The 21666-nt window shown below is 42.1% G+C and overlaps 3 protein-coding genes across 8 annotated transcripts in view; 1 reads left to right on the plus strand and 2 right to left on the minus strand.

The window, feature by feature from the left end:
• Positions 1-2648, minus strand: part of FBXO39 (F-box protein 39) — a 15959-nt gene extending 13311 nt beyond the window's left edge. For both annotated transcript variants that reach the window (XM_063340519.1, XM_063340518.1), the window contains exons 1-2: positions 1226-2648; positions 72-248 (exon numbers count right to left, since the gene is read on the minus strand). In XM_063340519.1, the coding sequence (XP_063196589.1) occupies positions 72-248; positions 1226-2239 (1191 nt within the window). In that variant the 5' untranslated portion in view covers positions 2240-2648. The remainder of the gene's footprint in view (positions 1-71; positions 249-1225) is intronic.
• A 1417-nt stretch (positions 2649-4065) lies between these two features.
• PIMREG (PICALM interacting mitotic regulator) lies at positions 4066-14179 on the plus strand. Of its 3 annotated transcripts, none has more exons than XM_063340615.1 (5): positions 4066-5045; positions 5697-6016; positions 6828-7162; positions 7983-8078; positions 10332-14179. In XM_063340615.1, the coding sequence occupies exons 2-5, from the start codon at positions 5726-5728 to the stop codon at positions 10426-10428; spliced, it is 819 nt and encodes a 272-aa protein (XP_063196685.1). In that variant the 5' UTR covers positions 4066-5045; positions 5697-5725; the 3' UTR covers positions 10429-14179. The 3 variants fall into 3 exon arrangements, with proteins under 3 accessions (XP_063196685.1, XP_063196687.1, XP_063196686.1); XM_063340617.1 differs by lacking the exon at positions 7983-8078 and adding an exon at positions 8947-8993 and having other exon boundaries at positions 10332-10433; XM_063340616.1 differs by lacking the exon at positions 7983-8078.
• Positions 12886-21666, minus strand: part of PITPNM3 (PITPNM family member 3) — a 92815-nt gene continuing 84034 nt past the window's right edge. For 2 of the 3 annotated variants that reach the window (XM_063340610.1, XM_063340609.1), the window contains 4 exons: positions 20312-20461; positions 19235-19418; positions 18703-18831; positions 14548-18293 (listed from right to left, as the gene is read on the minus strand). In XM_063340610.1, the coding sequence (XP_063196680.1) occupies positions 17985-18293; positions 18703-18831; positions 19235-19418; positions 20312-20461 (772 nt within the window). In that variant the 3' untranslated portion in view covers positions 14548-17984. Of the gene's footprint in view, positions 18294-18702; positions 18832-19234; positions 19419-20311; positions 20462-21666 lie in introns of all 3 variants that reach the window. The other variant, XM_063340611.1, reaches the window with a different exon arrangement.

A 21666-nucleotide genomic window follows, 5' to 3' on the forward strand; every position in this document is an offset into this window, starting at 1 on the left:
ATGGGGACCCCACCTTTCCCTGGGTATTGGAGAGAGGAAGGGAGTTGGACTTTTGAAGCACAAAGTCTTACCTTTATAGTAGTCAAAATGCATTTCCCTTCTGCACGGTTTTGTAGCAGCCTCTCCACAAAGGTGACACTTAAAAAAGCCCAGACTTTCAGAAATAACATCCTCTTGCATGATAAGATAAGCTGTAGCAGCTCATCGTCCAACAGCTCATGGTCATTGTTTAATTCAAGTGTTAATTTCTTTAAAAAGAATGAACGCTGTTAGTGCTACTGAACAGAGCTTGTGAGCACAGTAACTAGAATTCAATAAACAGGAGTTTCTCAATGTTACCAACGGAGGTGACAACTGTCAGTGGATGAATTTCTAGTACCCTTAGAAAATGATATATCCACAGCTCATGCCGTGATCTTATTTGACATATCGGAAATTATCCCAGATATGAGAGTAGATCCAAAGAAAGCTTTACGGATCTCTGGTGTTTATGGGAAACTCTGCAATGCAACAGAACTTAAGGAAAGTTAAGGAAAGTTATAAGGCCATGTGCTTCCCTCAGGCACACAAAGACCTGATGCTCATTTATACTTGTCAGCTGTTGCACGCCTTTGTTGACACATCCTTGGTGACACCAAAGTGCTTTGACATGGGCACCAGTTAATTTACATCTGCTGTGTGACATTTGTGCATTGCCAAAATGGAACAAAACCATCAGTGCAGGCTGATGCAGACTACAGGTCTGTAAGCAATCAAGGTGTACAGACTATTTTGCTTGTATGCAGATTTCCCTGCAAAAGCATGGGGTTCAGAAAAATCTGAAAGGATAAGCGTTATCAGTTACTAAACATGAAGGTGTCTAACCAGAATAAGCCTAAAGCTTTCTTACAAAAACGACATTTTCCTGCCTGAAAAGTTCTTTTTGCTCACAGCTGACATTACAACCACCAGTATTTTGGGTGTTTTAGCTTTTTATGAGGGCAACCTGACATCAGCCTGACAGCAAAGACTAGCATAATGGGGATCGTAACTGGACAAGGATAATTACATGAACTAGACGATAGCTGGAACACTGAAATAGCTCACTTATAAAAATTATCCTCTGAACACAAAACTGAAGTGGTCAGGAATTCCTACTGATGACTGCTGTTACGCAGAAGGCCTATATGATTACTTTGCTTAGCTTTGTGATACTGCAGCAAGATGTCACTACTGTTTCCCTTACCTGCAGGACATGCCAGTAGACTGGGAGGAGGTTGGTAAGGGTAGGTCGCATTGTCCAGTCTGGGTGAGTGAAATAGCAGCTCCGCAGACTGATGCTCCTGACTGGGATCTCCACTAGCAGGATCCTGGCTAGGTGATCATGCTTCATGACTCTTTCAAAGAAGATGTTCACGTTCAGTTTTGGGGCTCTCTTGGCCAAGTTTGCCCATGACACGCCCCGGATCACTTGCTCATGAGGGTCATGGATATGACATTTGATATTCAAAGTGCACAGGGAATGAGCGCTGTGCTCCCCAAGGATATTCAGCAGATCATCAGAGATGCAGTTATAGTTGAAGGTCAGGATGACCAGGCTATGGAACTTGGACATAGATTGGTGGAACAAGGTGCTGCTGTAGACAGGAAGATGGAGACTGAAGAAATCTTCAATATTGATTTCAGATAAAAAGCTTTCATTTGTCAAGTAGCTCAGAGAATTCAGAAGCTCACAGCCTTCTTCCAAGGTTACTCTTGCTCCTTTTAAGTTGAGATAATCAAGCCGTTTGCTCACTCTTTTCAGAAAAGTAGCTAAGTTCTTGAGAAACTGAGCCCTGACCACATTTCTCCAGATCAAGCGGTCTAATGCCAGGTACTTGATGCTCAGGGATACTAGGCAATTGTTACGCTTAACCAGGTGTGAAAAAAGACCTCTGAGAGTCACTTGAAATTTTCGGGTAAAGGCAGTATTGTAAGGATTCCACAACCTTATCTCAAGGCACACCAAATACTTGGCAAATTTCTTGACATACCACAGTGCACGTTGCAACTCCAGTGTGTCTTCCCTTGATGGTTGGCCACAGAATGTGATGGTTCTGCTTCTCCAGAGGGATCCCGAGTGCATGGCCCAATTCCATTTTTTACAGACCAAGGCAGCGTGAGATCTGTCCCTGTCATCTAACCAATGGAAGACATGCCTCAGACAGACATCTGGTAGATAAGCCCAGGGGCTCTGCTCAGGTTTGCTGTCATCTTCCATTGAGAAGACAGTTTTTCACTTCTCTTCCGGGTGTTGAGCCAAACCTAGATGAAACAAACTGTGGGTAGATTTCTTGCCAGTCTCAACAGAACACGCTTCCAAGTAAATGGATGAAAGTTTGCTTCTTCCCATTCAAAACCAACAATCTTTTCTTTGCCTCTGGACTTAAGCGGTCTGGGTGGAACAAGCTCTTGGATCTATAGTCTAACCTAAATTAAAAGAAAAAAACCCAATGAGTGAAGAACAATCACAGTACAAGCACAGGACACATCTTTTAACTTTTTGGCCTTAAGTCTGGCTAAACTGTGCAAACAACCGTGGCTAAACAACCACAACACAAGAAGTCACCGGTTCCACTCTCAAGGCTGGACTGTGTATTCAGCTCCCTGCACACTTTTCCACCTCTCATAGTCTCCCTCCAGAGCTCAAGAGTTATTTTCTCTGCCTCTGACCCCTCTCTCCACAGAGTTCAGCCATTGCTATGGAGCAAAGCAGTAACGTTTGTGATGTCATACCAACTGAATGTATGCAAAGGAGACAGCGAACAAAGCTGATTTGCACCAAGTCATTTGGGCTAAGGTGAAGACAGTGAAAAGCAGACCTGTTTGGCAGCCCCTTAGGAAGTGAGAAATACAGGCCACATTCTACAAGCCAGGTGCAGGCTGTACGTCTTGTCAATTTTCACCCACCAGATAAGTGGATCAAGCAGCTGAGCAATAAATAGCTGAGCAATAATCACATCCCTTCTTGGGAAGGGACATGATGCATCTTCTATCTTTTCAGCTATGAATTGCAAACTTCAGCTGTGAAATGCAAACTACATCCCACTGGCCTGTTGTGTGCTTGTTTTCATGAGACTTGTTACAGATCAGGATATTAGTTTGCTCTGAGGACAGCCAAAGGGCATGGAAAGCTAGTGTTTTGTTAGTATCTTTGCAGAGAGGCAAAAATCCAGAATGTATTTACTTCCCACCTCTATAGGGCATATGTCTTATCATGTCCACTTGGTAAATCACTCCTTAGCTCTTGGGGATGAAACTGGAAAAACATCCAGTGATGCTTTCTTATGGTCTACCCCAAAATCAAGCCTTATTGGATGACAGGACCACAAGAAGATGCAAGTCAAAAGCAGGCAATGCCAGTCTCCAAACAATCTCCCCTTCCTCTGCATGTGTTGTTCCGATGGGTAACAAAGTTGAAATGGATGGAAACAACAGAGGCTCCATAAGTCGAAGAAAACATGCAGATCCCCGAGACTCTGTTTACAACTACAAAGGCTCAACTATTTAATTTTCTAAACAAACATGAAAGGACAGGCTGACTGTGCAGTTCAGGTTAAGCCTGCCGCTTCCCTTTTGGCCTACAGTTCTTCTGTCACACGTTCTCTCTCTGCCTGTATAGCTGTGTGTTCAATTAGCACCATGTCTATTCTTAGGGATTCCCTCATGCCAATCCAAACCCCCAGCTCTCAAGATAACCCATAGAAACCTGACTCCGCTTCTTGTATTTAGTACCCCTCTCTCCCCCACAAGAGCTCTTTGTTTTGCAGGACTGTCAGTCATTTAGGTGGTCTTTAGATGAATGACCCCATTTTGCCCGGCCAGACAAAGATCCAAGCCAAATCCTAAAAAATGGTGGCTTCAAGCTGCAGTTTGCTAACAAGAAAAGCCTGAAACTTTCCCTAAGGGGAAGGTGGGGGGGAAGGCAGGGGGAGCAGCATTAACACATACAGGGCTGTAATACATAGAAACACTTGTCTATTAATAAGGGATATTTATTGAGCTATACTTACCCACATTATAGCGTGTGAATACAAAGGGGTACAAACACCGTAACGTGGAACTTTTTTAAACCGTAGCTCTTGGGAACTTAGAGAAAGTATGTTTGTAAGAAGCCAATGGTGGGACTCAAGAGGTATCCTGCAGTGTTACAGTGTTGGCTTCGCCATGGCTCTAATCCAAGTCCTAGCTACAGAGGTGTCTCTAGCTGTTAGCTTGGAGTATAACTTGGTGGGGAGAAACTGAACCAAACCTTGGGGGAAAAACCAGAAGCTGCTACAGCTCTTTCCAAAGCAATTTTTCAGGTAGAAATGTTTTAAACACAAATGCTTTGCATGCCTTGTTTTCCTCTAGGGTAGGATAAAAAAACCCCAAAAACTAAACAGTCCAGGGCAAAAAAACCCAACCTCAAACCAAAGCAAATTCTCTGCACTTGGCCTTTCTTTGCTGCCAGATTTGCTACAGAAGACAACCCCAATGGCTTCCAGTGCAACACTGTGCTGCTACACCAGCTGTCAACAAAAACTTTCTAAGGCATTGGCTCACAATCAACAGAAGAGCAGCCGCAGCTTGGATGCCCATGCGTGCAACGCGGACTAAGCCCTCCTGCGGCTCCTGCTGAGGCGAGTCTCTAGGCCACAGCTACGCACGGGCCCCGACCCCGCGGGGGCGGGGCAGCACCGCTGCCGCGCTCGGTCACAGCCGCCATCAGCGCCCCTACGGCCCGGCGGGGGCGGCCGCCAAGGAGCCGGGAAGACGCTGAAGAACCGGGGGGGACGCGGGAGTCGCATCACACCCCCCGCTCCCGCCCCAGCCCCGCCGACCCCTCCGCAGCGGCCGCAGCTGAGGCGCAGGCGCCGAGACGTGCAACGGCCGCCGCGCGCTCGCGCGAGGGCGCAGCCAATGGGGGCGGGCCGCGGCGGCGGCGCCAATCCGGGAAGGCGGAGTGGGCGGGGCGCCGTTCAAACGCGGCGGCGGCGGCGGGGCGCGAGGAGGCTCTTGCTGGCGGCGGCCCGGCCCCGGTACCGGTGAGTGCAGCCCCGAGAAGCCGCCGGGGCGGCCCCCGTTTCCCGACCGTGCGAGAGGCCTAAGCTGGTCTCCGCGTCGCCTTTCGCACTGGTTTCAGCCGTCCCTGGCGGCGTAACGCCGGTGTCGGCGCGGCCTGCCCTGCGCCGCCGCCGCAGCTCCCGCGGGACAGAGCCGGCGGTGGGCTCGGGGGGCGGCGGCCCGGGTGAGCCGCAGGGCAGAGCTCCGCCGCTGCCGCAGGCCGGATCGAGGTGCCCGGCGCAGGAGCTGCCGGTGGCCTTTGCTGTGGGCTGCAGGTGAACTGGAATGAAGGCGAAAATCTGGGATATGGGGCCTTAGTCTGAGACACTAACAAGAAACTCGCGGTTACAGAGCGTTCTGTCTCACAAGCTTGGGGCTCGCAGCTTACCAGGTCTGATGTCCAGTGCTGGAAACGCAGTATGAGACTAATTCATGGACACGCCCAGACCTTAATAGCTCTAGAAATCGATGCTGTTCTCCTTCAAGCCTCCAAGTAAAAGTCTGCTCAGCTCTGGTTTTGTTGTTTCAGGAAAATCTAATTGAATATATTGTATAACACTTTCTGTTTTTCTTTTTTCACACTGCTGTGTACCTTGCTCTGTCTAATTCTTGCTCTCGTTTTGATTGTTTAGAAATAAAGTTGACCAAGAACTGGAACAAGATGGTATCTGTACTCCAAAATGTCAAGGCAACAATGGCCTGGCGGAAACACCAGCTCCTAGCTGACTTTGATGAGAATGAGAGCCCTGTACCTGACAAATTCAAGAGAAGGGCTTCTTTGAGTTCTATAAATACCGTCCGCATGTCTCTAAGAAAGCGAGTGCCGTTAAAGCACGTAGAGTTGAATTTTTGTAAGACCCCAACTTGGGAAAGTCTGGAAGCAAGACAGAAGTGCCAAACTCTTCAGACTATTAAAAGAACAGCAAAAAATGCTTTTGGAACAGTGTCCCAGGTACTTCAACCTTGCTGCAGAACACAGACAGAATTTATTTTTTTGCTTCAATTTCAGTACAAAGCTTTCTGGACTCTAAATGGAATGCTGTACTCCAGAATCTACCCCACACACTTTACTAACTAGTAAAAGCTTTAATATCCTTACAGGCAAATAAATTATGGATCGGGCAGAACAGGGAGGCAGGTGAAAAGAAGAAATATGAGATGTAGTTTCCTCAAAACTTTTATTACTAAATAAATGCTTTTTCCCTACTGTATTCCATCATGTATGGCAGTGCAACTTTCGCAAGGAAGAAGGTGGGTAGAGACTGCCATTGCTTACAAAGAATTGTTTCTGAGAAATGTGCAGCACTCTGGATTTTTTAAAATTTTTCTTTTTACTCCTTTTCCTGTACCCATCCTATTTATTAGCATGTTCTTCTTTATAGTCAATCTAAATTTGGACTCATGAAAACTGCTAGATGGTAGCAGGGTAAAAAACAAACTCGAGCTTGCACTTTCCTTTGGTGGAGATACCTGATTTTAACCCCATCGATTACATGATAGGGAGCCTGGCTCTTCCCTGCACAAGAGCAGCAGGGGCACTGTTCCAGTGCTTGCTGAAGTCCTTGACAATTTCCAAGGACTGCGGGAACAAATGACTCCAACGCAAATGGGTACAGAGGGTTGAGAAGCATTCAGGCTAGACTAAACCTGGTATGAGAAAGCAAGCTAGGGATTCAGCTGAAGTGTTCCTTGCCTTTCTGGTTCCAAACTCTAGGCTAATTGAGTTTATTTAGTGTAACGTGTCTGTCTAATGCTTCTTTCAGAAAATACAGAAGTCTTGCCAAAGCCCAGTACGCTCAATGATGACCTGTCCAGCTGAATCCATCGGCAGAAACTGTGCAACCAGTTCTACCAAGAAAAGAAGTACTACACCTCGAACGCCTTGTCATAAGAAGAGAGTTACTCCAGCAGCCAGTTCCAAAGGCACCCCAAGATCTAGCAAAAGAGCCTTGCTTGGGCCAACAAGGGTGTCAGACCATAAAGAATGGAGGGGTTTCTCATCCTGGCTTGGTAAAGGTGCTGTCTCTCTTCAGAGATCAAGAAGAGCAGCAGCACTGAAGAGCCCTTACTCATCACCTGCTTCTGCCAGCAGAAAGATGTAAGCCACATTCTTTTGTAAACTTTTTTTTTTTTTTTAAATTACAGTGATTAGAGTATCTTGCAGGGTGAAAGGCAAGATAGGAAGATTGCTATCCTATTCCCCTGAGAGGGTGTGCGGTTCGAATAGTTAAGAAATAGTTACAAGGCCTTGTACAGACAGGGACTGAGCACTGCATAAAGCTGAAACATGAAACTTAATTTTGTGCTGTGACAAGAATTTTTTAAAAATCACTCTCACATTGGATAAGTTTATACCATGCGTCTGATGGGGACTGTTGGTGAGAAACTAAAGACATACCCAAGTTCTTTGCTGATGCCTTTCTGGTAAAGAAAAATGCTCTTGATGCATCTCACTTCTACTTAGCTCTAACTTTTCCAAAGTTGCTATTTGTATTGCAAAGATACCTGGAATAGCTCTGTTTATGCCAAGGTCTTTATAGAGGATAGAAAGATTCTTGCCTCAAAGATTTAACACAAATTACATAACGGGATGTGAGCTAGGGAAATACTTCATAATGCACACATAATTTTTTGTTTTGGTTGAAGTCACATGAGAAATGTCAAAGCCAGAAGCTAAATTCAAGCCTCATGAATCTGAACCCATTGTTTGAATTGGAAGATAGCTATCTTGGGGCATGAATGGAGATGTGAAGCAGTTGGTGGGTGAGTGGAATGAAGAGCGTGATTGTTACAGCCTAAACGTCTCCGGGTGAAGCCTGGGGGTAACTGGAATTGTTACTGCAGGGATAGAGGTTTGGGTAGTGTCACCTAGTCAGTCTGTCCTGTTTGATCTTTAGTAAAGATGATTCTGTTTGCAGAGAGTTTGACTGCGAGTTGGAGCTGGTCTCCTCAGGGATTTGCCAATTGAAGCATATCTCCCAGGCATTTGATGATGCCATTGTGCAAGAGGAGAGGTAAATACCGCTAACCATCCCCCAGCTTTTAGCAAAATGTTACCTCCCACTCTGACATTGCCAATTGCAGCTAAGTGATCCCTGTAACTCAGGAGGAGGAAGAGCTGCACAACTTTTCCAGCTGTAATGTAGCAAAGCCTGCTGTTCTTCAAGATGGCTGTGCAGATAAAATCTGCAGTTGGACTTCCAGCTTCTGAAACCTGTCAAACGCTCTCCTTGTCTTTAGGTTTCTTGCTATGGAAGTCAGATTTTTTTCCCAGCAAGAGCCTACCTTTGACCTTGTGTGAGAAGAGTCTCTCCCTGCCTTTGTTTAAAACAGGTGCCAGTCCAGGCTGGGGGGGTGGAACCCCACGGCACTGACGCTGTCATCGGTGCCTGCACATTTGTAAGAAAATCCTTTGATTAGGTAGCATTATGTTAACAAATAGTCCATAGTACTCAAAACTCAAAAGTTTAGAGGACATAGAAGCCTCTTATACAACACCTTGGCTAATCCATGAGGTGGCAGGCTGCTGTGTTTGTAAAGGTTATGTCATTCTGAATTAGAGGTATTAAGACAGTAAAAACTAAAGGTCAGAAGTCTTGTCACAGGGCAATTCCCTAAACCTCTTCCTCTCTTAGAACTGTTGATGTCAAGTATTCAATAATTAACTGTCAAGCACCTAAAATCCTCTAGAGAGGGCTTAGCCTTAAGTACTTTTATCTATAAAGAGGTAAAAGGGCTTAACATCCTATATAATTCCAAAAATCCGATTTTTACCAATGAGACCATTTCTAGATGACTATAGGTTAAATCTTGTATTAAGTTAATGATCATATCCATTGAAAGTTCACTAAATCTCACTCCTAATATTCTCCCATCTGTTAGTGATATGACAGTTTCTCTCATTCGTAACTGAAGATAGTATCAACCAGGTAAAGTAGTTCTTCGCTTACCTTGTGTATACCTGCATGCATCTGCAGGGAGAAAACCTGCTGTTTGGAGAGAGAAAGGCTTATTAACTCATGCCTCTTTAAAGTATTACGCAGAACCACAGGGTTCTTCCCTATATTCACTGCGGCTGTTTCTGCTACAGCAGATCTTTGTGCAGTTGTAAAACTTCACCTCTGCATTGTGGATTAGTAAAACCCTGTGGGTTCCCAATGAACAAAGTTGGGCATCGATGCAAACAGCAGCTTTTCTCACCTCAGACCAGAAAACTACTGGTACTAATGTTTTTGTCAGTCAACCTCAGTTCTCACTGATTACTAATGAAGATCATAAAGCATGACAGAACAAACTACTACCCTGAGCTAATTTTACAGCCTTTCTTTTCCATCCCTAGCATTGTCTTAGCAGTTAAGACGATGCTATCACAGTAAGAGCAGTTGCTGGCATTTTTAAACACAGCAATTCTACCTAAATGGATGGGAACACGAATTCTTTGCTGTAAGTTTTTAAACATCACTTCTAATGTCCATTCATTGAACCATTACCAGGTAAATGTCTCTCTTACCTTCACTGAGATCTGTATTGTGACATTAATATCTTCACCCATTATGCTCAAAGTGTTCCTTTTGCTAAAGGGAAAGTTACATTCTGAATACTATGTTCTACTTTAGCAACAAAGATAGGTGTAAGGCGTTGATTGCTGTAACTTTTCAGGAAAAATGAGAGCAGTTTCGTATTCTTGACTGACTCTTTAAACAGTGATGTTGAACTACTTCCACTAGGCAATTTGGTCCAGTTCACCTGCAAGTGTAGATGCATACAATACAATGTGCTCTGTCACTGGCTGGTTTGTAGGTTGCCGACTGGAATAATTGTGAAATAAACTTTTTTGGAGGTGCCCTTACAGTCTTGCATATGACTTTCCACTCTGGTATCCAACTGCTGTTGAGTTTTAGTGTTACAGCTTCCTTTTCATCTTTTCCATGATGCAACAAACCTTGATCTCAAGCTGTTTATAATTGCCAGCTCTATGTATTGTTCTGATGTTTTTCATTTTAATAAATTAGAGTATGTCACAAGAAATGCTCCTGTTGCTAGTTAAAGTATCGCAGTATGTAATCGGTGTACTGCCATTTATGGTCATTGAAGGTAACAAAATATTTTCTTGCTAGTGTTTAGAACTGTTAATAGAGTGAAAGTGTATGGGTCCCAGACATCTTCCTTGCTCCCGTCTAACAGTTTTCCAGCAATTTGCGTGACAACCAGTTAATTAACGTTACTGACTTCATGCTGCTAATGGCAGTCTTGTTGTTCTTCTGCAGGCAACATGCGATATCAAACTACTACTATCTAATGGCACAAAACTTACAGTCTGCGCGTCGATCTCAGAAATTTCTCAAGCTATTGGAAGGCAAGTGAAGAAACTCCATCGAGCACTTGGTACCTAGACAGAGATGGCTGTAACTATTGTTAGTTTACGAAGCATATATATGAAGGAGAGCTCTGTGCAGCACTTGAAAGGGTGCACTCTGTACACTGAACAAGCTGTTACATTTTATAATCTTTCTTGACAAAGCAGCTCAGGACTTCCCTTCCCTTGCTTTCTCTTTTCAAGCAAACAGGAGAATCGAAGTTGTACCACAGTGTATTATCTCCTGCTGAGATGAGGGACCATCTTGAATGTGACTTTCATAAGGCAGTAAGTACTTTGAAACTTATGTTGACCTGACCAGTAGGAATGGTCAGAGCAAGGGCCACAGACTTACGAAGGGCGATTATAGGTAATAGTAGTATTTAGACTAGTATTCAAGCGCCACTAGTTTTAGTAAGAGTACTTTGTATACTAAAAATACACTATACTTTGTACACTAAAAGTACTGGTCCATTATTTTGAAAGCCTAAAAATTTTTTTCTGTATACAAACAACCCCCAAGTTAAGTATCATGTCTAACTGGAAGTCAATGAAGCAGCAGTGGCTTGTTTGAGTTCTGACCGCAACTGCCGTTCCAAGGCAATAGGTTCCTGTGGGGCCACCCACACCACAAGGGAGGAGACACATTAGGACTCTAATTCGTGGCCTTAAGGATTGCTATTAGATTAGCCTAACTAATCCTATTATTTGATGAAGTATACTAAGCATTTGATACCTGTATTTTGCTTATAATTTTTTTAAAAAATAACATAAATTTGACAAGCCTTTTTTGGTAGGTGATTCAGTTTAACAAAGTTTAGTCTTTCAAACTAAAGCAAAGATTTCTCAAGCTTCTAGAATTCAACACCAGGGCCGTTTTCCATGGTAGCAGCTTTGTGCAGGCTTCTCAGATTACATTCACTCCAAGATGAACCTTCAAACAAAAGACTGATTTTGGAAACTTTGCTCTACACTTTTAAGATGCACATGTAACTTAGTAAAACTGGAATTACTAAAATTTTAATGGTATTAAGTACAAATATGGGAAGCAGTCGTGTTTAATTCAGATTTATGCGTAAGTAGTAATTTTAAGCTTGCTCCTGATTTTTCTTGTCAGACTAGACTGTTTTAAAATAGTGAAACAGTTTGAGGGCTGGAAACATGAAAACAACCCTGACTTCCAGGCTTTCAGGTGACTGAGGGCCTCAGCTTGTGTTATTTCTTGATGTAGTTTTTGTGTGTACTTGTGTTCTGTTGTTGGTTTAGTGGTGTTTTTTTTAACCACCTTTCTATATCGAACAGTAGCTTGAAGTTATTCTTTGCATGTACTGAAACTACTTCTATAAAGCTTTCACAAAGATGCTGTCTCATTATGGAAATATTTTCTTGTATGACTTTTCAAAAGGAAGGAGGGTTGTAGTTTTGTGAAAAGTCAATCTCCAATCTAAGTATTATTTCAGATAGTCAGATGTATTAAATAGCCTCTATTTATACTGTTTCCACTGGCTACTAGGACGTGTACAATGATGCTCTAATACTACCCACATCACTGGTAAGAAAAATCAGTGACATTGTTTGCTTAAAGGCAAGGAAAGTTTTATTTGAGTAATATGTTACAAGATTTTAAAAACCAGCTCACATCAAAATCTATACCAGTTGTAGAAATCTGACTCCTTATTTCGTATTAAGAAATTCATTATTGTACACTTTTGGATCTTTACAAGGCAGCCATAAGAAATATAAACATTTGTCACCAGATAGAACCGTCTCACTGACAAACAATATTTAAAAGTATGCACTTAATAAAACTATATGAAAGAACATGTACAATTTCAAGTTTCCTTGTGTGAATTCAGTTGTAAGTGGACTGCCCCCTTCTGTCCCCCACAAATAGAAAAATAAGTTATGCAGAAGGCTTGGGGTTCTGTGAGAGGACTGCCATTCTAGGCCCTACACCAGTCCTCCCAGAATACCCTCATCTTTAAAGCCTGCAATCTGTAAATTACGTTTCAATATTGTAATCTCTGGTAAACCATCTCCGAACACATCACAGTAAACCTGCTTCTATCTCTCTCCTCTACCCCCTTCTCCCCCACCCTTACAAGTGAAAAATGAGCTGTCAGATTTGTTTCATGTTCCCCCCGCCTCCATCCCCCATGATTATATCCAGTTTCAAAGGTAGCTTACTGAGATAAACACAAATAAAGGGTAAACTGTAATCCCCTTACCTTGGGCTTGAACTAAAATGAGGGACAGAGGAAATACCAACACCTGACTTCAATTCCAGAGTCCATGGCACAGGATTCTAGCTGCTCCAGGCCATTTCTTTTTTTCTGAAAAAAAGAGTTCTTTTCATCCAGAAAAATGTGTTATTACCTCCATTTTTATGGGGGACTTAATTTAGGATCATCTGTAGGAACCTATATTTACACTTGAGTGATTAAACATCATGGAAATCAAGTTACCTTGTTAAACCCACAATTTCTGCTGAAGCTATGAACACGGGCCATGAGGAATCATTGCTCTTGGAGAAGCTGAGGAGGTAAGTTGGAAAGTTTTGTGTTTACAGGAATTCTATCCTGTACCAGCTCCAGATGAGGATGGAAAGTGCCACTTTCTCCCCTGCATGCCTAAAATGAACAATTCAATGCAGAAATCTTGATTTCAGATCCCACATTTCAAGCTCTAATCAGAAATATGATGAAATCTCTCTGTTATTACGCCAATGAGTTTATTAAAAAGGTGCCCATACTCCAATCATCTAGTACCTTTATGATGTACTCACCTTTCTGTGGCTTAGATGCAAAAGGGGGGAAAAAAAACCTGGGGAAACTCCTATTTACTCAGTAACAACTGTTGCACTTGCTTATTTTAAAAACTGAAAATACCTATTCATTTCAAGTATTATTAAAAAATGCTTATATAGTGGTTAGCAAGTTTAAGACGGGGGAACAATATAGAAAGAAGGAAAAATTTCCTTTTTTCCCTTCTAAATTTATTCCGTAAAGTACATGATGATACTATAGATCTAAATGTTGGGGATTTGCTTAAATACACACAGTGGTAGTGCCCTGCCCTAAAGACCGCAGTGTATAAATGGGACAACTTGATCACTAAAAATGGCAAACAAAGGCTATTTCGCAGAATGGTGGAGCTTCTAGATAAAGTGTCAGATTAAGGTGTGTCATTTTTTTTCTCTAGTTTACTGATAGTTCTGCTTCTACACAACTAGTGAAAGTTTTAACTGTTTAGAAGTGACTTCCCTAGGTACTACAGGAATAGATGAAAGTAATCTGTATGAATTAAGACTATTTTCATGTAAACAAATCAAAATGGCAGCTCTCATGAACCCCAACGAACAAGAAGAATTATCAATGTCATGTCATTTTTACACCTAACAAAAATTTATGCTGAATAGATATAAACCATGCCACAAAACTAAACAGGAGTACTTTGGTCAAGCAAGAATCTGTTCCAAGAGCACTAGTGTATGCAAACACTTAAAAAAAAAAAAGTTATCCAAAATAAGCAGATTTGGATCAACATCACTATTCAGGTCTGTGGAATATTCTGCACTCTTCATACAACAATATCTTTTTTTCAAACTTACCTAACTAGACAACAAAATTGAGTAAACAGCCATTTTATTTTTTTCTTTTTTTTAAAGTATATCGGTTACAAATTTGCTGTGAAAGCAGAACCAAAACTTCACTTAAGGTGTCTTCCAGTAGCTACACACACACCACACACACACACACACACACAAAAAAGAAACCCCAAAACACCACAGTAGTGAAGGTGTGTTTTCACAATATCTCGGATATGTCTACCACTGCTATTAATCACAGCCATTTTTTTTACAGTAATTTAAAACTGTATCCATATGAACAGGGCAAAGAAGTAAATGCTTCCAACTGTGCCCCGCTTTGCACTGACTCGTACTGCCGCCTTAGCACCCCCTGGAACACAGGTTTGTGTTTTACAGCTCCACTTCTGCTTCCTCCATTCAGCAGATTAAGAGAATGTGCTTTTCTGTACCAGACTGGAGGCACTAAAGGTGCTGAGACTACTGAGGAGCGCAACCCATGTTCCCTGGCACCCGCCATTCCGGCCTACTCTGCTCTTCAGCATCTCCACGGCCTGTAAAGCTGAAGGAAGTTCTGGCTGCGGAGACTGCAGCACGGAGGACTTGCCATCGCAGAGCGAGACGACCGCAGGACCAGGCTCGGCCTCAGCAAAGGGCCTGCTTGGGAGGACCAATAATCCTTCTGTGAAAGCACAAGTAAAACTGGAATCCAATTGCAAAGTGAATGTCCATGAGCCACTGCATGCAGTTACATGTGGACAAAGCATATAACTAAAATTCTGACCAGAGGGGAACGTTTTAAGAGGAAACACGATTGAAAAATTATGCTATAAAACTAGTGATTCAACAGGCAAACCTCAGGGATGGCCCCAAGCACGGCTGGGAGAAAACCCAACAGTGGTTCAATACGTGTGAGGTCCCCAGCCATCGCCACAGGGCGTTTGTGGAACTGCCGGCCTAGTTGTGAGATGTCTAAAATCACACTCCTCTTTTGCTCATACTCTCAGCTACAACAGAAGTTGTTTCACCATTTTAGTGGCAACTGGCTAGTGCTTTCAAAACAAATGCGTCTGGCATCTGATGTTTCAGAAGATCAGCTCCTAATTAACATGAAGCATGAACCTGCAACCTAATGCCTGTGTCGCTGTTTGCCAAAGTGCTCAGCTGGAGGTGTGTGATCAGGAGATAAACCATTCTATCCCTGAGCAATAAGTAGTGTTGGAATTATGCAAAGGCCACATAAGCTCTCATATATTGAAGGTAATCAAGGCAGGGAAAATATTTTTAGCTTGATTTCAATACCATGTGTAGAAACTTCGAAATCGTTACCACTCTAAATCATGCACACACACACTAGCATTTGTTTTACATAATCTTAAGAGAAGCCAGCACAGTGACTATTGTAAAGGTGACCCAGTTATTAATAGAAATACACAAAATCCGAACTTTCATGACATGGTACCCTGCAAAATGACATTGTGTCTGCAAGAGTACAACAGACCTTAACAACCTAGGAGATTTCTCTAATCGTGTGCTCAGACACTGGTTCCTTTAACACAGTCACAGAGTTACACACAGATCCCTCTTTTGAAAGGAAGCAGCCCTTTCTACTACAGCAACTTAAAATGAAAAATAGATTTTGGAGTCTCTTGGATGATAGAGGTAGATGGCTAAAGCAACACTAGCTTTGAACTTTGCAGCAGCAACAGCGATTACTGGCAGGAGACGTGATACACAACACCCAGTGCTTAAAAAGAACTTCGCAGTCAATCGATGTTGGTTTCAGGTCCCCTCATCAAATTTAAAATTTGCTTACTGATGTCACAAGCGTTGGATTCCCTCCTCTATTCAAAACTAACAATCAATCAGGAGCGTGCTAACAGTGAACCAAATGGAGGGAGATGGAGCCTGGTGTACCGGTGCAATCTCCTCGCTGCAGAGGACAGGAGGAGAAATGGACTATGTGAGTAGAATTAATACACACAGTGAGCCAAGACAGAACACGCAGTATTTCCTCCAAATCTGTGGGTTAAAGAACTAGGTGTGAAGCTACTAGGAAAGCACTGTAAACCTGAAGACTGCTTCAATGTGGTTTGTGGGTATCTTTCATTTAGCTCTGGTAGCTGGCTGACTTGGCAACAGAGCATAAAAACCCAGCCCCCTGTAACGTAGGTACCTGCTCACAATTAGTGTGAGCTACCAAACTTTTAATATCTTTACGGCTTCCCTTAAAGGAAGCATTATAGAAACAAATTACTGATGTGCCGAATAATGTCTAAAAAAATAAATCAAAGAAAGATCTCCATTTATAAGCTACTTTGGTGCCTTTTAAGGCAAAAGCACAATGAAACTTTTGGGTGAAGAGGGAGTACAGACTTAGGTTTACTTCTGCACTGTCTTAATAGTTTTCCATTGCATTTCTTGTTTGCTTTACACATCAGCTTTCAAAATCACTAACCAACAGGCTTGTTTCTGGTGTAGATACAGACTAGGAAAACCTGAAAGTAAGTGGGTGGTGGGGGAAGGCATGACACCCTCTCCAACCCAACTCCCAGAAATTAAAAGCAAACAAACCACCCTGAAAAAGAAATCTATTGACTTCAAGCTTTCTCAGTGTCAACAGTCTTGTTTTAACTTTTAAAGAAAAGGGGGTCTACGTGCACTTGTAATTTCATTGCAGGTTTTAAAACATGTTTCAGTTCAGTCATTAACGTCCTCTCAGTGAATTTAGTGCAGTGGCAGTATCTGCATGAAGAATCTGCAAACTGCTACTGTGTTAAACTAACTACAACACTTTAGAAATATTACCATTTAGGGAAAATTTCACACATTTTACTTCTAGTAAGTTCATCGAGAAAAATTTAAATCAGTAGGAAAACGTCTATTTGGCACCTGTAATTTAGCATGTCCATTCTTTGAAGCTCAAGTGCTGTAATTCTGAATGCTGTAATTCAGATTGTTGTAACACAGCCATTGCTCTAAAGCATGAGAAGGTAAACAATTTACCCGTAGGAATTCCATTACTTTTTTTCCTCCTCCAGTGTCAAGGTTCTAATTAGAAAAATGAAAAAAGTGATTGCCCTCAAGTTTGTAGACCCCTTAGTAAAAGGGCTCCCTTTAGCTTACCATCTTAGGATCTGTCTCTTGGACTGAGATGGTCAGAGCCATCTCCATGTGAGTAGTCCGCACATTTTGCACAGTCACCAAGTTCCACAAAACAATGTGATTTTTGTACACTTGCACGTTACTTTGTATACAGCAACACTAACTGCTTCAAACTGTGGCAGACATTTATTTCTAACATGAATTTTTTACGATTTGGTTCATAAGTGGAGTCCTCCCATTTACTTGATGTCCAGCACCTCACACAAACATGAGTGCTCATGCTGGGGTCTGCTGACCAGCACTGCAAGCTGAAAGCAAATCTTGGGTTTAAGGCACCCAAAAAGCATCTCGCTGTACAAATCCTGACCCCGCCATTATTGTAGTTCCCACCTCTGCTTCCCTTGCAAGTCTATCCCTTTATTGAAAGTGAAGCGGAAACCGATAAAACTATTTAACGTTGGAAGTGTAAACCTTCTCTGTAATCTGTGGGACCTACTGTTTGTACTGTTTTGGGTGCAGCTAGTTAGCTGATACCACAATCCTTGTGAGTAAAATCAGCCTGTTACAGCTTTTTCTCTTATTGCACGTTTTATTATATCTGTTGTAAAAAATAACCAAAGATATTTCCTGTTGCTTTGATGTTATAAGCACTTGCAATAGCTTTAGATTGTTTTAAAATTTCCCAATAAACATGTCAAGAGGAACAGACTGGAAGTTCCCCAGTTGGTGTAAGAAGGCAGAATCCAGAGCAGGGAAGACTCCGAGGTACAGGTTCCCCTCTACATCTCTTAGTTTGAAGCTGCCTAAATATTATCTTTGAGACATGCCTACAAGTTTAATGGGGTGCACCCAAGATCTATATTCCCAAGCTTCCTAGGGGACAGATTCAAATTTGTGAACTCCACCTCGAACCCAAGCAATGGAGGGCAAATGCCTGTCATGATCTTTGTCTGATTCGGGCTGGCTCTGGGCACGCTCTGGCTTGGGGTTCAAAGAAGGTGGGTCAGGTTGCTGTACAGACATAGTCCTGCGGAGATGGTTTCTCTTGCGCAAAAACTCAGGTTGGGAGTGGAGGCCAAAGCTGCCTTTTCTCAAGATCATCCGAGAGTTGTTCTTTTTGGGTCGTGAATGGAGACTGAACTCCAGCGAGGCCAAGTGGGCTGCATAACCTTCACTGAGGAACTGAAACAGGAAGGAAAGAAAGGGAGTGACAAATTACTGCTGCCTCAACCTATGAGCTCTATGAGGAATTAAGTTCCTATCTTTGGCATCCCAATTAGATACCTACAGAGTACTAATATTCCTCTCCCCTCACATTTTTTTTCAGTGACCTGTTCCATTTTTGTCATTCAGCAATACATGACGCATGCACTCGCAGATACAACCTATGACCACTCTGTTCTCTTTACTATTCACCGTGCCAGAAAATGCCTCATCTGAAAGCAAAACGGCCCTTCTCTCAAACATTGTCTCTGCTCTTTATCTTTCTTTTCTGTGTGTGTGTGTGTGTGTGTGTGCGTGCATGCATTCACACGCGTGCATTTCCTTGCTCCCCCTAGGACTTCCTGATTGAGTAGCAAGAGTTACTTACTTGACACTGTGCCTGGTATTTCTTTGTTGATCGTCCAACTATGTAGATCTGGGATGGCGACAGAGCCAAGACATTGTACACAGAAATATCCTTCATGGAACCGTATGCGGCACAGATTTTGATGTGGCACTGAAACAAATATTACTTCCAAAGTGAACGCTCTATTGAACACCATGCACTACAAGGATGGCACTTGTTTTGCAATGAAGCAGCAGATGAGTTCATTGTTAACAACCTCATTCTGCAAACCACAGAAAGCTAAATCTGTCTGTCTGCATGCCAGCAAGAACTACAGATGCGCACACGGGAAAGAATAAGCAGTTCATTTATTTATTTGTCATGCCAGGAGGCCCCTCTGGATGTTTTATCAGCCTTCCTTGCTCTATAAAAAGTGAGAAAAGAAATGAGGAATGGCAAAAAGACTCTGTGATGGCCAGTGAGATTTACTGTTCAAAAGGAAGGGAGGTCTCTAACATCACGGGATAACAGTCTCTGGAAAAAGGTTTTAAGGCTATAAACTGGTTTCTAGTACCTCTTGCATGAGATTCCGGAGAAAAATGGTCTTTTGTCGCAGTGGGTCATGAACAAGTCCATCTGAGAAGAAGATCATCCCTTGTGGGAAGTTGTGTTGAGACAACCATGAAACCACACGCTGTTTTTGCATATCTGGACGGCCAGTAATATAGATAATCAGATATCCCAGGTCCTGCCAATGCCTGTCAGAAACAGCAGGTAAATTATGTAGGTGCAGAAAGAGAAACAACACCCACAGCTCAGGTCATCATTTTGTTGCTCAGCGCAGAGACAGTTAGAAGTCGGATGTTATCCTTCATCAAGCGGAAAGCAGCATGCCTAAATCTCTGCTCCAATTGAGAAATTAAGTAATAATGTCTACATCTTGAGGGGGACGGAGGGAAACAAGAGAGATTCTTATACAATATGTTATATAAAATATGAGAGCTATTTAAAAATGTATTTAGAATAGACTTTGCTACATATCAAGCCCTGCTACCTTTGAAACCTTTAATCAGATTTCCTACCATTTCAGCTGTACGGAGTGGAAACCCTTGAAAACTGACATCCCTCCATTCCCATGCGAGTTCCAAAATCAGAGCTGTATTTCCCTATCCAGTGTGACATTAACAGACTTGCAAGAATGGATTAAAAGGCCTTTTTCTTTTTCCTCAAAAAAACGCTCTTGCATTCATGGCACTTCATATTTTTGAAGTAGAAGTATGTCCTTATTTGAAGTTAATGAAACACAAAATACACTCTTTGCTGTTATCTGTTATACTGTTATCACAGTAACACATGCAATCGTTATTAGTTCACTGCACACACTTCAAGGTCATATTACCAAGAAGCAACCTTTAATCTTTAGCCAATTTAAACGAAAAATTTCAAAGTAAACCACAGCATTCTAAGATCCCTCTGAAAATCAGGTAGAGCTGATGTCCAAGCAAATATATATCTGCAAAGAATCCTGGCCTTTAAAGAATTGTTGCTTACTTAGTAAAAACCCCCTATTCTGCCCTACTCCTTCCCATTGTGTTCAAACAGAAAAGTCAGAGATTTAAAAAGTGAAGTGAAGTGTGCAAACCGCACTTACCTGACAACATCAACAGCCCCAGCTCGGACTTTGGGATCACTTCCCATAATTGAAACACTTGCTGCAAACGAACCGTCAATACTGAACACGACGCATTCCATGCCCCGGGGAAGCACAGTCAGGTAACTTGTGGCACTGCTCTGGTCCCCTCTGAAGAGTCAAAGCAATTAAATACATTTAAAAAGCAAAATGTCAGAGTGTATTTTCTGCATGTTCTAGGTAAGACCTGAAATTAGATCTGTCTCGATCTACAGCTTCAAAAATCGCTTCTTAAATAGAGCTTCTGATTTCAGTCCTACATGGGGAAATTAAAACTTACACTTTTAGTAAATAGCTTTCCAAAGAGAAATTTGGAAGCTGACTTTATTAAGAAATCACATGTGTCTAAATACCTAGACAAACTAGGAAAAAAAAAAACCCAAAGTACCCTGAAGTACTCAAACTACTACTCAAATGTGCGACCTTTCTATATATGTACACATAGAAGACATGAATGCTCTAAATATGCACACACTCACATACATACACACATAGCACACACAATTTTTTTTTTCCAGCAGTCTACAGTTACTAGCAAATTATTAGAAATTGCAAGGGCTTTTCTCATGGAAAGGCATGGGAAACGCAGTCATCTCCTCATGATGTATTTTCCCCAAGAGGTCTGGACATTAAGACACTAATAAAGCACAAGGCGATCCAAAGCTCTTACCAACGCATGGCTTCATGTTCCCTAAAAAATGCAATCTGAAGACCGCATCTTCCTTCCTTTAGAAAGATGATTATTGTATGATCTAGAAATTTATATCTGGTGATGAAGATTCTTAGAATATGTGTGCACAGCTTAATGAGCAAAGACAGGATAATTTCGTTCATTCCTGTTTGAAACTTATTCTTGCAGTCTAAAATCCCATGGGAGCTTAGCTTCTGAATACACCTTAATTTGTTTTTAAGTAACTCTCTTTTCTTGAATTGATTGTCTGTTCTATTACACTGAGGTAAAACATTTCTTCCTCCTCAATTAGCACTACATAAGATTGTAAATTGACTTTGGACTTGGTTAACTGGTAGGTAACAACACATTCTGTTTCAGCTAAATTCATCTCACTGATTTTTGCCTCCAAAGTAGGGATTCAAAGGAAGCTGTAAAGCTATTTCCCAAGTTGCCAAGCAATTTAATTCTAAGTGCAGTATGAAACTAAAACTCTGTATTAAATCAAACTGGATTTTCATTAAACATAAGATGTTTTTAAAAGCACAGCTACCCCCGTCGTGCACCTAGGCCACCAATTTTTATTTCACCCACTTTCATTCTTCATGCTTTACTTAGCATAGAGATTTTTAAAGAAATGCATTTT

The sequence above is a fragment of the Chroicocephalus ridibundus genome, chromosome 7 (assembly GCF_963924245.1).
Source record: "Chroicocephalus ridibundus chromosome 7, bChrRid1.1, whole genome shotgun sequence".
Lineage (NCBI taxonomy): Eukaryota > Metazoa > Chordata > Aves > Charadriiformes > Laridae > Chroicocephalus > Chroicocephalus ridibundus.

What these genes read in the sequence shown, in the direction of transcription:
- PIMREG (XM_063340615.1), top strand. Translation starts at nt 5,726, where the DNA reads ATGGTATCTGTACTCCAAAATGTCAAGGCAACAATGGCCTGGCGGAAA. An exon ending in CTTTTGGAACAGTGTCCCAG is followed by an intron (nt 6,017 to 6,827) that starts GTACTTCAACCT and finishes TGCTTCTTTCAG; the next exon opens with AAAATACAGAAGTCTTGCCA. An exon ending in GCTTCTGCCAGCAGAAAGAT is followed by an intron (nt 7,163 to 7,982) that starts GTAAGCCACATT and finishes TTCTGTTTGCAG; the next exon opens with AGAGTTTGACTGCGAGTTGG.